Source organism: Ursus arctos, unplaced genomic scaffold, assembly GCF_023065955.2.
Source record: "Ursus arctos isolate Adak ecotype North America unplaced genomic scaffold, UrsArc2.0 scaffold_31, whole genome shotgun sequence".
Classification (NCBI taxonomy): Eukaryota; Metazoa; Chordata; class Mammalia; order Carnivora; family Ursidae; genus Ursus; species Ursus arctos.
The window spans coordinates 18849982-18866325 of NW_026622997.1; the positions used below are offsets into that span (position 1 = coordinate 18849982).

At 50.0% G+C, this 16344-nt stretch overlaps 1 protein-coding gene and 1 long non-coding RNA gene across 3 annotated transcripts in view; both read left to right on the forward strand.

Moving 5' to 3' along the window:
* Nucleotides 1-1491: 1491 nt before the first annotated feature.
* The window catches only part of JARID2 (jumonji and AT-rich interaction domain containing 2), a 252350-nt gene continuing 237497 nt past the window's right edge, over nucleotides 1492-16344 (forward strand). The window contains exons 1-2 of one of the 2 annotated variants that reach the window (XM_026511523.4): nucleotides 1492-1600; nucleotides 2379-2582. In XM_026511523.4, coding sequence (XP_026367308.2) covers nucleotides 2538-2582 — 45 coding nt within the window. In that variant the 5' untranslated portion in view covers nucleotides 1492-1600; nucleotides 2379-2537. Of the gene's footprint in view, nucleotides 1601-1984; nucleotides 2583-16344 lie in introns of those variants that run through there. The other variant, XM_026511526.4, reaches the window with a different exon arrangement.
* Nucleotides 5009-14562, forward strand: LOC130542238 (uncharacterized). Its single transcript, XR_008956655.1, has 2 exons — nucleotides 5009-8934; nucleotides 11331-14562. It is a non-coding gene; the product is annotated as an uncharacterized LOC130542238 (long non-coding RNA).

The window sequence follows — 16344 nt, forward strand, 5'->3', positions numbered from 1 at the left end:
TTCTTTCATTTACCGAAAGCTTCCTATAACGTGGCTGGTTCTTAGCTAGGTTAATCGTATTACCTAATCCTCCCCATAGGGTCTGGTCATTCCTCATCTGCGATGAGGCCAAAGACGAACTCAGAGAAGCCACCGGTGGCCTTTTAGCAAGGGCTAAGGTGTGATTTGAATCCAGGTCTCTTCCCACCAGTTTCGGAGACCTTTCTAGACCACGGTTACCCCCTGAAACACTGCTGCAAATAAAAATCTAAGGATTGTGTTCCGCGAGTAGTTCTCCTTTCAAGGTAAGGAGAATCCACGCGATGGAAAGGAGAACAAGACATATAGCAATGAGCACGAGGCAGTGTGAGTGACCCCACTTTTCATTTACCCAGAGGGGAGCCTGAGAGGAGATAATTTAAAACACTACTTCTCGGCAGCCACAGTTAAAACAAGGAAATTTACGATGCAGCATGGCTGCGTAGGACTTGACGAAGTTGTTAAGAAGGCGAAGGCCCGAGGAGACAGAGCGGGGCCTTGCTCCTTCCTTCCCATCAGCGATTAAATAACCACAACAGGGGGCAGAGGCAGGTAGAAGGCGGCTCCCGCGTGGCCAGCGCGGGGCATATTCCCCGGCACTTGGCGTTCCAGATGCTTCCCTGCAGTTCGCATGGCCGTTCGGCTCAGTCTCCGTATTCCACTCGTTTTGAAGTTCCGCGTGTGAGCCTCGCTCGCCCGCAGGCACCCCCGGCGCCAGGCACGCCTGAGGGCAGAGCTCGGGCTGGACGTCTCAGGGCGGGTTATCTCGCGCAGGAGGCGGCCGCCTGGGGTGCCCTTCCCGGCCACCCCCGTCGCCCTGCTCGGCCGGCGGGCCGCGTGCCGCGCCAGGAGGTGGCCTTCCAGCGCGTGCGGCTGCGGGGCGCCGGCCGAGGTGACCTCAGCCTACCCTGGGCCCGGCCGCAGCACGCCGTGTGCGAATACGCGAGGCGGTGTCCTGAGCTGACACCGGCTGCGCGGCACAGGCAGCAGGCGCCGCCGATCAACTAGTTCGCACCGAGGATTCCTCTTGGTGCGTGGCCCAGTTTTCCTTAGGACGGGCTCCAACCCCTCTCCGACACCGCCCCCCGCGCCGCCACGCTCCGAGGCCTTCCCCCAGGAAGCCTCGCGTCCCTCCCCCGCCGCTCGGCTCGGGCCGGCGCGCGCGCGATTCCTCGATTCCACAGGCGGTTCGCGCCGCGGGTGGGGGCGGGGCGCCGCCGGGGGAGGGGGGCCGGGGCCCGGGGGCGGGCCGGCGTGGGGAGTTCCTCGCTCGCGGACCACACGCTCCGCGGGCCAATCCCGAGCCAGCCTCTAGCAGTGTCACACGCGGGACACATCCAAGCGTTTGTTGGCAGGGCCCGTGAGGGGGAGGGGGCGAGGAGGAGGGAGGGGAGTTGAGTGACAGGCTTGCGGGGCAGGCTGGGAATTGTAGTTCCCAGCTTCCGTGGCCATAGCCATTTTGTAGTCGGGGGACTACAACTTCCAGAAGATCAAGGGGACCATTCTAAGGTGCCCCGGGAATAGGCGGCTCTCCCCGGGGCCGCGCGTCCTGGGGCACTGGTATCCAGCAGCCCGGCTGCAGGTAGACGCAAGGGCAGCGGCAGGGGCTGGCGTGTGGCGGCTGTGGGGTGAGCGCAAGCTGGGGAAAGGGGGTGAGGTGGAGCGACCGAGCGTGCCATGCATTGGGCTAGGGAGCCTCTCTCAATTCCACTCCTAGGCTTGGCGTGGGAGCGATGCCTGAGGGGTTGCCCGGGAAGGGTTCGTCGAAGCTTCTCGGGTGTCTAGTCGACGGGGCTTGCGGGGGTCCTCCGGACCGGGCCGGGGTCGGTCGGCGCCAGAGTAGGCGGGCGCCTGGTGGCTCAGCTGTGGGAGTTTTCGGCTAGCGTCCTTCGGGGAATTATCCGAGGAGCCCTAACTTGTATAAAAGCAGAGTCCATTTAAAGTTGGGCTGGATAGCCTCTCTCTCATTGGTTAGGGGGCTTGGAAAAAAGAGACTCGGCGAGCCCTCGCTGTGGTGCTGCCGCCGCCGCCGCCGCCGCCGCTGGAGTTGACTCTTCTGCTCGCACTGCTGCTGCAGCACAAACGTGACTTCCAACATTTTTTATTTATCTTTCCCTTTTCTTTTCCAAGATGTAACTACAGATCAGACACTAAGGACCTTCACGTTTCGCTGATGTAGTTTTTGGAGGAAAAAGGGGGGGAGTGAAGGGCGTCGGTTTTTTTTTGTGTGTGTGTGTGTGTGTTTCGGGGGAAATTTTCCATTATGAGTGTTTTACTAAAGTGAATTTTTTTTTGTTTGCTTCGTTCGTCTTTGGCTCTTTTTTTTTTTTTTTCCTTCCCAATTTCGGATTTATTTCAAGGCGAATCGGGCTTTGGGGGAAGAGGAAGAAAAGTCGGATTACAAGATCAACCACCACCAACAACAATAAAAACCACCAGGATATTTTTTTGCAAATTTCTGACGGCTTTAAATTCATGAAGCAATTGTCCCCTTTTGCAATCAGCATTTGGATCTCAGAATGAGCAAGGAAAGACCCAAGAGGAATATCATTCAGAAGAAATACGTAAGTGCTCTTAACAACACATCCTTTGACTTGCAGTTTTAAGCAATGGCTGTGAATGTCAAGTTTATAGATAATTCTGCAGCTGAAGGGTTTTAAACACAGCGTCCGATAAGGCTGTTTCTTTCTTTTCTGAAAGAGGGCTTTTCAGGCAAAGTCGTGTCTGCCTAGTTTGGATGAAAAAACAGATTGGTGTAGCGATACCTCAAGTGAATAAATTGACCTCGAATGACACAACCATAATCTAGTTTTAGATGAAAGGCTAGGGATTTTGGTGGAGCTTGGGGGGGTGGGGGCTGCGGTAATGTAACTAAACTGCATTCTCGGGCGGATTTGGCCCCATATTGCACTTTGCATGCAAATGAGCTTGTGTTATTATTATTATTAATGTTATTTGGAAAATCGTGTAACGCGTGTGTGTTGGAAGCCCTTTAAGTTGCAATCGAGGGTCCGATTATGGCGATCTTGTTCCTTGCACTGGCACATCAAATTTAATATATGTGGTCGTTTTGGCTTATTTGGTTCGCAACCTAAACCAGTTGGGAATCATGTTACAGCGAATGCATTTGTTAGGATTGACTTTAATAATGGGACTGGTTTTGTTTAAAAATTCATGGTTTCCAGTTTTAGGGGAAAAAGACATACAATATAGCTAATGTTTTTAAGTAGGTACGTGAATGCATGTGTAAGTGACTACAAATAAATTCTCCCTGTTAACTGGGCTTCTGAAATTGGGTGATTATTCAGAGATTTAAATGGTTTGGAATAGTTAAATTTGTTTTGTGCATAGTACAGCTACGTTTTGATTGGCATGGGGAGTGTTTTTGTTTTGTGTATGGCTTTTTTTTTTTTAAGTTTGGGGGGAGGGAGGGTAGAGGGGGACGGAGGATTAACCAAATATGCACTCGAGTGATCGGTGATTAGCTGCATGCTTTAAATCAAAGAACCCATTTTTTTTTTTTGAAAGCCCAAATGAACATACACTAGGAATAATGCAACGTTATAAGAAACTTTTATTTAACTCGAATCGACAAATTGGTGTTAATATTTTCCCTTTTTGAGCAGTGTGATATGTGTAATGGGAGATGACCTTCGGGGCACTAGTTTTTGTAAAAAAATACATTTAATGAAAAAGCCGAATGCCTCTTCTGGAGGGCTGATTCTAATCTAGGCACGTAAACTTCAACTATGAAAGAAATGCAAGGTTAAATAATCAAGCTCAACTTAAAAAAGCTGTTCCCTAAAGAATTTAAGAATTAAAATACATCCGCATTGCAGAGGGTTGGGTAGAATGCAAAGGACTAGTTTAAACTCGGGCTGTAGAAACTGCATGGAGACAACCTTGTCTTGGAGCGTGGACGCCTTCCCGGGGCACGTCTGATCCGGGTGCAGCCACAAAGCAAATGGGGTAGAACTTGGACAAGAACCGCCTCCGCCGCCCCCACCCCTCCCCCCGACCCCCATCCCAGACCTCGCTAAGTTGGAGAGCCGTGTGGGGTGGGATTTTTTTGTTGCTGGCGGTCAGTGGATTGTGTCGAGTCCGGGCGTCCGGCCGCAAGCCCGTGGCTGGCGGCGGCCGCGGGAGGCAGAGCACGAGTTGACGCCGGGGGAGCGGAGCGGAGCCCGTGTTCCCGACGTGCTCGAGCCGGCAGCAGAGGGGAGGGCGCGCGGGGGTCGCGGCGGGCTGGGCCGGGGCCGGGCGGGCGCGCGCGCGGCCTGTAGGGGGCGGGCTGTGGGCTCCGGCGCCGGGCTCGGGGCGGCTGGGGCTCCGGCCCCGGCTCGGGGATCGGCGCGGGCCGGCCCGCGGGCGGGCGGGTGGGTGGGTGGGGCGCGGGGGCGGCGCGGCCTGCTGGGCCCGGGGGAAGGGAGGGGAGGGGGCGGCGCGGCGCGCGGTGGGGGGGGGGGCGGGGGCGTGCCGGGGTGGGGGCGGCGCGGCGCACAGCTGCAGCGGGCGCCCCCCGCCGCGCGCACGGCCGAGCATGGCGGCGGCGGCCCGGCCGGCTCCCCGCGGCCCTGCCCGCCGGCTCCAGTGCAGTCTCGAGAGCAACAGGTTAAGCCGGCGAGACGTCAGCGCGCCCCCTCCCCGCCCCCCGGTTCTCCCCCCGCCTCGCGCCGGCCTCCCCCTCCTCCCTCCGCTCCCCCCCGCCCCCCGCTTCTCCGGGTTCCCGGACGCTCCCGGCCGCGTTCTGTTGTCATTGTGACGTCACAAAGGGACGGGCCCGGGTGGAACCTTCTCCTCCTCCTCCGTGACGTCAAAAGTCAGGCGGGAGGTTCCACGCGGCGGGGCGGCCGGGGGAGGAGGGAGCGCGCGGAGGCGGGGGCCGCGGCGGAGCGGGGCTGCGGCGTGGGAGGAGGAAGAGGAGGAGGAGGATGCGATCGGCCTCCGCCTTCCGCCCCGAAACGCTGCGCTTCCCTGCAGGTGAGTGCCTGGGAGCCTTTGGTTCCCCGACTAGGGCTGCGGACCTAGCTCAGGTTCCATTTAGGGGGTGGGGAGCAGGGAGGAGACGCCTCCTTTCTGCAGAAATGTGTTTCGCCTCTTCTGTTTCCAGGTCTGCTGGTGGTGTGCCATTACCACGGTGGTCGCTGTGATCGCTCAGCAACGCTTTTGAGAAAGCGAGGAAACTTTATTCTGGGAAGGCTTTGCTTTGTAGGAGGACTGTGTTGTGGATTTGGGCACTTTGTCACTTGAAGTCGTGTTTGGGGTGCCTTTGGGGGATGTGGCGGGGTGCTTTTCTGGGTGACGCTGTTCAGGAGCAACTGTTGCTCTTTTTGGGAGCTCTGTAATACCGTGGGAGGGGGTGGCGCTCCTCCTTCGTATCTTTTGGGGCCGGGGGGGGGGGTGGGTGAGTGGACCAGGGAAGACTCGTCATGGATACGTATTATTCTTGGAAGTGCACGGGACAATTAAGTCAGGGTACTCTGCGCTTAGTACTTCTAGACGGTAGAGCAGGAGGCTTACAATCTGAATCTATTTACAGACTTCTGGGAAACGGAAAAGGTAACACCTAACACCTGTCTTTGCCCCTCACTTTCATCTGGAAGGATCATGCTCGGGACATATGTAAAGCAGTATGCTCTCTCTGTGTCAGGGGGCATCATTCCTCGAGCTGGTGGAAGGCAGCACATTTCCTACAATGGGTCTCAGAAGCCGCAGATGCCTGCCGCGTTGCCATTCAGTTTATTGCCTCCGCAAAGCAGAGTTTGGGGGGTCCGACTGGGGCAGGCTTTGGGAGAGATGATAGTTATATTTTGTATTAAATGGCATCCTTGAGAAACTCATAAATTGTAATGTAGTCCCGTCTTAATTGTGCTGGGCACGACTCCCATCACAATACCTTGAATCACTGAAAACATTTTCTTTCAAAGCCCCAGTCCACTTGGACCATAAAAACAGTTGCATGTCTCTGCTCCATGGATGTTTTCTGCCATTTCCATCACTCCACTGGATGGGTTATTCCTAGGGAGAATAACGAGGATGATATCCAGGCTTCAAAACCATTTGATCTTTGAGGCTTTATAGCAGGTATGAGTTTGAAATTAAGATCTCTGCCACGTGAAGATCCGAGTCATGAAGTGAGCACAAAAACAAATTACCAGTTTGATTTCTAGGCTAGCTCAGGCGGAATTTGTACCACTAGGCTGTAAAGTTTTAAGTATCTAATTTTCTGATGTCAAAGTCATGGTATGATTAAACAAAACTGGGAAAAGTTCACATTCCAAGGTTCAAAAGCAGGATTTACTATAATTACAATTACATAAAATTATAAAGAAAAAAGGAGAAGTACACCAAAATATAGTGGTAGGATTTACGAGCTCCCCCCATTCCCCCCCCATCTTATACCGTTGGGTTCTTTCACAGTTCTGAAGGAAAAAAAAACCCAACAACCTTGTACATGTCATTTAATTGCTATGTTGTTCCTTTCCTTTGCTATTTACGTGGCTTGCTTTCTGCCTCTGTCTAGTACTTTATTCTTTGGCACGTAAGTGTATAGGGCAGGGGCACTGGCGTGGCTGTTATTGTACGGAGAGATTATGGAGGGAAGACTGTCCAGAGTCCAAAGTGTGTACTATAAATTTAAAAAGAGAAAGAAGTTATGTTCCCAAATAATCCAATTTGGGTTACTGTTACTTGCATAATTATCACTTCATTGTAGACCAGAGTCTGACGTGTGTCTTCCCCGGTCATTGGCCCACAGAGCCACCTGGAATGAATTGGTATTCAGATGATATAATGGCTGTCTTATCTCACAGTAGGTCACCCCAGTTCCTCTTGCTGAGCTGGGGACTACTGACTCACTTCCAAGTGCCTTGGAAATAACTCGTGTTAATACATACCCTGCTCCAAAGGTTATTGGAAGTTCTCCCCTTCAGAAAGAGAAAATCTTTTGTTGGGAGTATGTAACTGGTGTCTGTTATGTTCCAAATGGAACTATTATCCTCCTTTTAGAGACAACACAGACAAGTCATACAAAGCCTAGTACAGTAAAACACTTGGTAAAGGCCAAAGTGGAGTATTTTTAAGGTTTGCCCTTTATCATGATGTTCTTAAGAACCAGGTTCCTGACGTTTTTATCTAAACGGTTAAAAAGTTTTGCAGTGTAAGAATTTTCGTTTTTGGACCTTTAGTTGCATTGTTTGTTTGTTTTTAAAGAATTTACTTTATGTGTTAAAGATTTTATTAGAGAGAGAGAGAGTGCGAGCGTGTGCGGGCACAGGGAGAGGGAGAGAATCTCCAGCAGACTCCCCGCTGAGTGCAGAGCTCACAACCCTGAGATCATGACCTGCACTGAAACCAAGAGTCAGACGCTTAACCCACTGTGCTACCCAGGTGCCCCAAGAATTTATTTTTAAGTAATTGCTACACCCAAGGTGGGACTCGAACTCACAACCTGGTCAGGAGTTGTGTGCTCCAGGGACAGAGCCAGCCAGGTGCCCCTGTTGCATTATTATTATTATTATTATTATTTTTAAAGAATTTATTTATTTGACAGAGTGAGACAGCCAGTGAGAGAGGGAACACAAGCAGGGGGAGTGGGAGAGGAAGAAACAGGCTCCCAGCAGAGGAGCCTGATGTGGGGCTTGATCCCAGAACGCCGGGATCACGCCCTGAGCCAAAGGCAGATGCTTAACCGCTTAACGACTGAGCCACCCAGGTGCCCCCCCCTGCATTATTCTAAACCTGCTGTTAGTGGCCCATCTCTTAAGTCTCCCCAAGGATTACATGACCGCTCTCCTAACCACCTTCTACCTATCCAACCTACTTGTTGGCTGCAGAATATGCTGGCTGGCATACCCCAGCACGACACTCCTGGCCAGTGGGTAGCCCTGGGGTGTGTGTGCGCCTCTGTCCCCTTTGGCTCCCACCCATAGAAGCCTTGCCAAGTGTCAGTTGTTTGTTTCCAAATCTGGTTATTCCAGTTAGACTTATTATTGCAATTACAGTTAAATATTATGTAAACCTTTGAACAAGTGTGGAAAGAGAGTTGGTTTCTTTTTCTTTTTTTTTTTCAGAGTTCGTTTCTATGAAAACTTTTGACTGTTTTGGGAACGCTTGATAAAAGTGAATTATTAAAAAAAAAAAAAGGCCATTAAATTAGAGGTGGGCCCGCCATTTAAAAGACTTGGGGTAAATCTTAAGGATTGTGTACATGCACTGTTTTGCAAGTTGATTCCCTTTTAAGAACCGAACTTCATTTCTGCCCACACTCCCTTCCCAACAAACACACCAGGAAAGCATAACGTGGAACACTGGAATTCTCAACAAATCTATTACTAAAAGTACACTGAGGTATTTAAGTTAGAATGTCAAAATCTATATGGATTTTAAGGTTTCCAGCCTGACAGACTTTGCAGGAGCTAACCAGCTTCTGGCCCCTATCACCTCTGATTAGAGGGCTTCCATTGTATTTAGCCTTAATCCCCAGGGATTAAAGCAGACTCCCTATCTAGTTCATGCCATGTAGCACAGGTGACTCAGTTTAGAGTGGTCCTGCCGAGGTAACTTGTATTACTTTTAGAATTAAAAAAACAAAACAAAACAAAAAAACAAAAAAAAACCCACCAGTTGTGTCAGTCACTGGGTGGGAGGGGGCAGAAAGATTAGTGATTTTACACCTAATTTATATGGAGTTCAGAAGCTTGTGTCTTGTAATCCAGCAACCTTAATTATTGTGTCTCACATAGGAAATATTGCTAAAGGTATGTTCCCTTTCAGATCCTTAAACCTATCTGTTAATGGAAAGGAGACAGTTTGAATCTCAGTTTCTAGGTTTCAATCAATTTATCTTTTGTTTCTTTCCATCTCCAGGAGGTAACCTCTGATACCTGCCTCCCTCCTGACCCCCCAAGGTCTCAGGTACTTTTCCAGTTGGCCTCCAGTCTCCCTTTTTCTGGTTCCTTTTGTGCCCGTAAAGCCTTTTCCCTGCTGCCTTATGATCGCAGGCTTCCTTCGTTCCAGGAGGTGGGAGCTCCGATGACTTTGGTATTGCTGTTAATTTGTCTGCTTTTTTTGTAGACCGCATCTGTGTGAGATTTCTCTTATCCTTTTAATCTTTCTTGGGACTTCAGTTAACACTATACCTTCTGCCAGCCTCATGCCTTTTATTTATTTTTAAACATTTTTAAAAAGATTTTTTTTTATTTGAGAGAGAGGGAGCGAGCACGCCCTGTGTGCAAGAGGGAGGGGGAGAGCAGAGGGAGAGGGAGAAGCAGACTCCTCGCGAAGCAGGGCTCTATCCCAGGACCCCGAGGTCATGACCTGAGCCCAAGGCAGACACCCAGGCGCCCCAGCCTCACACAGTAAGGGAGTTTGCCTTCATTGCCGATTCAGAACACAATCAGTGAAAGCAGAGCTACAGCCTGTAGGAAGTGGCAGTGTGGGCTGGATACCCCTGGGCTCCTGGTCAGGAAAAGCTGCCTGCTTCCGGGACGTGCTGTTCCTGTCTCTGCTTGCATGTGGCTTGTGTCTCTTGTTCTCTGAGGATGTCTGGGATCAGAAAGGGTCAGTGTTTTACGGATGTAGATCCTGTCCCACAGGTTGAGGGCTAGGTCCCACCTGAGCGAGCAGTTGGGATGGCATCCTGGGCCTCTCGGGTGTCTGTCTGTGTTTCTTTCCACGTCCACGCTGTTTTTGCAACAGATTTTGCTAGTCTTGTGAGAAACGCTGCCCATCTCTCCTGGGGTTCTCTTTGAAGTTCGAAGAGCTGCGCCAGAAGAGCTTGGATTGTAGAAAACACTGTAGCTGGGCCACACGACACCCACTGCTCCTGAAAGCATCATGAAGAGAAGGCCCAGTCAGTTCAGAAATTACCACCCACGTTTGTTTCCATAGTTCACACCAGCAGAAGAGGCTGTTGAGTCCATTTTACAAAAAGAAAACCAAGGCAGAGAGACACTGGCCAGAGAGTTAAAGACCACGTTATCTCTTTCCCACTTTTTAGTCCAGCTGAAAGGTAAAATGAATGATCACTGTGGTCCCGAAAAGGGGGAGAAAAGGCCATAAGTGGGGCTCTGGGCAAGCTTTGGAAGAGGTTTTTCGCTCCAGAAAGTTGGGGAAGTTAAGGCAGTTTGTCAGTCTCCTGGAAGCAAAGGAGTGCTTCGTCTCGAGTGCGGGTTTGTGTTTGTTGTTTTTTTAAACACCAGTTGGTGGAGCTAACCCCTTATCCCCAGCCGGCTGTCTCCTTGAGTCCTCGTTGGAAAAAGAGCCGAGATCCCAGGACCCCTTGGGACTGGCTGGTTTGTGCTCTGTGTTTTCGGAAGTGTCCCCCCCATTCCCTTCTCGGTGGTACCTGAGGCCCGGCTGGGCACACGAGCTCTCCAGGCTTCTGAGAACCTGCTTTCTTCGCAGGGGCTGTGACACAGCGGCTGGATACTTTTTTTTTTTTTTTTTTTTCCCCTGTCCTTGTATTGTTGCCCCTGGCTTTGCTGCTTAGGGGACTGGGGGGCTCTGGGGAAATCATTTGCCCTCTGTCCTCACCAGGGTCCGGGCCATGCGGGAAACAAAAGGCTGCCCAGATATATTGATGAAGCAGCCTGAGTAATGGGAACATTATATATAATTGCTCACATATTCATAAGATGTAGGAAGGGGTGAGAAAGGGGAACCCTACTGGTTGAAGTTCTTGAGAGCTGTTTTTGAGGGCCAGTGCTGCCTGAGAGGTCTAAATTGGATTTTAAGTTCTAATTTTGTAAGTCTGTCAAGCTCCACCACCCATGAAGAGGAAGGCCAGTGTGCATTGAAATGTCATCACCAGCAGAGTTTAGTTACCAGGAATCCTAGAAGGTTAACAAAATAGCCAGAGTTTTGCCCCTTCATCCTCCCAAGGCGGCTCTTCCCTCACATACCTGTTTTCTCCCATAGAAGCAGGAGTTCTTTTCCAGCACTATTGTTTTTTGGGGGGGGAGGGGGCAGTGAGAGAGGTGGGGGGTGTGTGTGTGTGTGTATGTGTATATGTGTCTGTGTCTGTTTTCCATCAGGAGACCCTCTGGTTTGCTGTGAATGAATGATCCGGGGGAGTGTGGGAGACCTTTTGGGTGTCCTGTTTTATCGTTCTTTTTAAAAAGCTGGGTGGTTCTTTCTCATTTCCTAGGCATGGTTTTGGGGAGGGCAGGATCTGCAATGGTTATCTCTTGGTTCTCATTTCTGCCAGCTGCTAAAGTGTTTGGTGCCTGTGGGGGCAGACACAGGTGCCAGGAGGAAATGAGCAGAGATTAGGACTGAGCATGTGTTTCTTGCATTTATTCCTTCCATAGGTTTGCAGAAGGAGGGCTACTGCACGGATGCTCATTCTGCGAAGCGGCGGTCGGGTGCAGACATGATTAAAACCCAGAGTGCTCTGTGTCTATGCCTTCTAGTACGTGGGCTTCAGTAACGCAGTGCCCCACATTTCATTCACAGGCTCCTTGTGAGTATATAGGGTGCCTCTGTGGTAATGGACAGGATTGGGGATGAGAGCTGAGTATAAGGTTGGGTCCTGCGTTACATGGGCCACGTGACCCTTGGGCACGCCCCGTAACCTCACTGAGCTGCTTCCTCATCTGGAAAACTGGTTGCGTGCACCTCCCGGGCTGGGTACTGGGAGAGCCGGTGAGATTTTTTGATGCGAAAGCACTTTGTAAATTGCATACGCCCGCACAAGTGGTCAAGGTATCATTACACAGTTGGAAATCACCAACCTGGAGACATAGGGCCTGCCGGCAGCCTTCCTAGCTGACTCAGAAATAAACGAGTCAAATGAGTTCTCTACTTTGCCTCTTAATAACCAGATGAGTAGCTTTAGAATAAGTCCATTTTGATGTCCTCTCTTCCCAGCCCCACTCCTGCTCTCTGTATCATCCGGCACTTGACTCCCAAGCACGTCCGGGGGTGACCTGGAGGCACAGAGCTGACAGTGGAGAGGAGAGTGGCCCCGAGTCTGTGCGCAAAGATGTTTCACCCAAGGTGTTTAAACCGGATCTTGGAGCAATAATCCCTGAAATTGAAAATCCGATCATGAGCCTTCATTGGCTCCCTGTGACTCTCAGGATAAATTGAAACCGAGTGTGTCCTCAGCACATCCTGAGAAGCCCTTTTTGGTTTACCCTGGGCCTGTCCTGCCACCTGTTTCGGGGTAGCAGAGCTCACTCAGCCCCTTGGCCTTTGCACGTCCTGGTTCCTCGAGTGGCTTGCCTGAGGAGCCCAGCTGGGCCTTCCGAAGCCTTCCTGGACAGCCTGCCACCCCTGTCCTCCAGGCAGGCAGGGCTAAGCCCCTTTTCTGTGTCAGCCTGACTCCTTACACCTACCTCTGGGCACCGGAGTCCGCGTTTGCCTGCCTCTGACCCTATTAACCCGCCAAGAGGAGGGGCTGCATTTTCTTTCCGTGTGCAGCTGAGGAAGTATTTGTTGAGTTGAAGCTTTTGCAGTAGTCAGATACTACCTAGTTGTGGGAGGGAGTTGGTGTGGGTCTAGCAGAAAAAGATGAACGTAACAAAGCAGAATCTCCTAGCTGAGAAAACAGAGGTGTCTGGTGCCGGAAAGCGACTTGCTTGAGGTCACACGCTTTGTCAGTGACACCGTGACACGGCCAGGGCATGAAATCCAGCCCTCGATGCAGCAGAAGGCTTTCTGTTACTGTTCTTGGGACAAGTTTTTCAGAGGTCCTCCTTCCTTCCAGGTGGATTCTCCGTTATCCATGATAACTGCTGTCACTGAATCATTTTCATGGGAAACTGAAATCCACACGTAAGCCCCGTACCTATGTGCCAAGAGTGTTTGTCCCATTTTGAGAACGACTTTTTGGCTTCATAAGAAGTACTTCACATCGGAGAATTGCAAATGATAAGAACCATTGCAGTTGCATACTGGGCATTCCTGCACTTGTGAAGAGAGAGAGACACACACACACACACGCACGCACACACACACATATAGTTTGACGTGTGTGGGTGCATGCTCCTGAGTGATGTTCTCTTAGATGCTTTTTGCATTTATATCTTATCTCGATTATCAGAATACAACAGTGCATGTTATTTTTAATGGCTGCAGGGCACTTGCTTGGTCTCCACTACAGTTTACTCAACCTGCCTGTTCTCAATGGCCTTTTCAGTTTGCGGCCTGTTGTGCAAAATGATGTGCCCAGTAGGCTTTATCTATATCTTTTCACTTAATTCCAAATTCCTTAAAGTGGTATTACTGGCTCAGAAGTGCCCTTTTCTGTGTGTTGTTTTTGGTTTTTGTTTTTTTATTTTAGTAGGCTGCACACCCAGTGTGGAGCCCAGCGCAGGGCTTGAACTCACAACCCTGAGATCAAAACGTGAGCCGCCATCAGGAGTCGCGTGCCACACCCTCTGAGCCACCCAGGAACTCCAGAAGCGCCCCCTGTTTACACTGAGAACCCTGTTACCACCCTGTTTTCTCTGAGAAAGGCTGTACTAATCTACAGTTCCATAGGTAGTACATAGGAGATAAGTGGGTTTGTTTGTTTGTTGGCTATTAAAAACCAATACAGGCCCTGGTAACGCGTAGTAAAGATGTCAGTTGGGTTTTATTTAAGTTTCTGTTTTCTTTCCTTGTCCTCTCTCAGGGCTTTAGAACTGAACGAGATAAGGTAGGTGATATCACTTTGTAAAACAAAATTGCTCTAGGAACACAGCGTGGAATTAGAACGATTGTAGTCGTGAAAGGTGAACAGGGTATGTGTACTGGTACAATTACATATTTCCTGTTTATGAAATGCTTTTTTGGGAGAATTGACATGCTTCGAGACGACCTGGAATCTTACTGTTTTTACATGTAATTTCAGCCTTGTTTGCATGGTTACAAAGGCGCCACTGGGCCCTGGCTTGGCAGACCGTCCAGTTACATACAGCTGATATATTCTGGTTGCTTGCCATGCTCTGGCACTGTGTTAGGTGTTAGGAAAAACGTTATCATCCTTGTTCTCAGAAAATGTATAGTTTAGTTGACAGCAGGGCTGCAAAACATTGGGAAAAGAGCAAGTGGCCTTGGATAGATCACTTGACCGGAGTCTCTGTTCCTTCATCTATAAAATGGGGAGAATTACACCTTTAATCTCAAGGTCATTTTGGAGGAGGCAGAGTCCATGGGAAGTGCTTTATAAAACTGTTACCTAGATTGTGTTATTCTTGTTAAGTCCCCCAGGTCTTTGTGGCTGTCATTCTCTGGCCTCAAGGTTGAAGAGGGAACATAGTGTTTCTGGGTTATCGTCTTTGCTGATTGTAGCATGTCCGGTTGTCTGAGGAAGAGGATAGAAATGAAAATAAGGGGTGCCTGGGTGGCTCAGTCCGTTAAGTGTTCGATGTTTGGTTTTGGCTCAGGTCGTGATCTCAGGGTCTTGGGATTGAGTCCCCGCATCAGCTCCACGCTCAGCAGAGAGTGTGCTTGGGATTCTCTCTCTTCCTCTGCCCTGTTGCCCCCCGCCCCCCAGCCACGTGTGTGCTCTCTTTCTCTCTCTCAAATAAATAAATCTTTAAATAAAAAAAGAAATGAAAATAATGCAGGTGCTCAACACTTTTGTTCTTGCCAAGACTTGCTTTTTCTTCCTAACTTAAGGGAAAAATGCAGCCTGCTCTCTACACTAGACACACTTCTGGATTGTTCAGATGTCGGATTCCCCACCCCCTACCCCGGCGGATGTGGACGAGGTGGTGTATCACAGTGCTGCTGAGAAGAAGCATTACTTTTTGGTGTTTAAAAGAGTGCTTTTGGATAAACCTCTTTTCCTTCCTTTTTAATTCTGTAGTCAAGATGCCCCTTCAGAGATGGGGTAGAACTTGAATGTTTATTGGTTCTACCCAGACTGCCCCCTTTTCCATTCTTGGGCTGCCCAGAGCATTAAGCGCCGTGCATTCTATTTCCGGCTTGTAATAATGTCTTGATGTTAGAGGATGAGGGAGGCAGCGGGAATGGAAGGCATTGCGTAAGGAGCCATGGCCTGGAGCCCCAGTTAAACTGGTAGCACATGGCTTTCCCGTGCCTTGAAGGGCTTTGGTTGTGTTGCCCTGCTGGAGCTGTGTCGGCCACCACACCGCAAAACTTGGTCCCCGCTTGCCACGTGACTCCTTTTTGTAGCGATGATTCCGAGTGGCAAAGGCCAGCTGCCTTTGATGCCACATGAACAGTGGACTTGGTTTCTTAACAGTTTGAAAAGCCTGGAATGTCGGGTGGGGCCCTCTGCAGAGCGATTCCTGTGCATTTATTTAGGAACCGGGCCAAGGAAGCCGTCTTCTTGAGCCTGATGATTTTATTTTATTTTATTTTAAAGATTTTATTTATTTATTTGACAGAGAGACAGCCAGGGAGAGAGGGAACACAAGCAGGGGGAGTGGGAGAGGAAGAAGCAGGCTCCCAGCAGAGGAGCCTGATGCGGGGCTCGATCCCAGGACACCGGGATCACGCCCTGAGCCGAAGGCAGACGCTTAACGACTGCGCCACCCAGGCGCCCCTGAGCCCGATGATTTTAGCATGGTTTTAACATTCAGTTCTGCCAGCCCTGCAGCCTTTTTGCTTGGACTCCTGGTTGGTTGCCCTTTTTTGAGACCTGTTTATTTTACGTATTGACTTATATACCACACCCTCATTCCAAAAAGGATTTAAGGCCATAATGAGCAGTCCTCCTGGGAGCAAATAATTTTTTGCTTTGATCTGACAAAAGTTCACTTTCTAACTGCGAAAAGTGACAACCACATTAAAACACGGGCAGCGAGTCCTTGTCCTTCTCAACCCAGCGGTGTTAGGGCCGAGTAGCTTTTTCCTTTAGTTTTGGAAACTGGAGCTAAAACTTTAATTAAAGGTGAGTTTCGTTAAGTAATATTGGTATTGACACCCTGACAGAACTCTTAATCTGCAGGAATTTTAAAGATGCGTGAAAGTAATCCCCAGTGGTGGTAACATCCTTGAGTGGCAGAGATCAGGTTTCTGTTTAAATGCCAGGACGGTTTATCACTTTTTTCCACAGTGCAGGGGGCCAGGGAGGGTTCTGGACTTAATAATGAACTTCCTTGGGGGGGGGGGGAGGGTGTGGTGATTGGGAGATGTTCGTGCATGATTCAGCGTCCTGTGTCTTTAAAAATGTTTTCAAATACCCATTCTGTATCCTAATCCTCAAAACTGTTAGGATTCCAAACCATTGTGGTTTAAACTTAGCTGGAATCTGAAAGGTGGCTGACAGAGTGAAAGGAAACCTCCTTTAAATAAGGAACACATTTGGCTTGCCCGATTGTTCCAGAGTCTGGGCTCTGGGCATATCTGAGCCACAGGCCAAGTCTC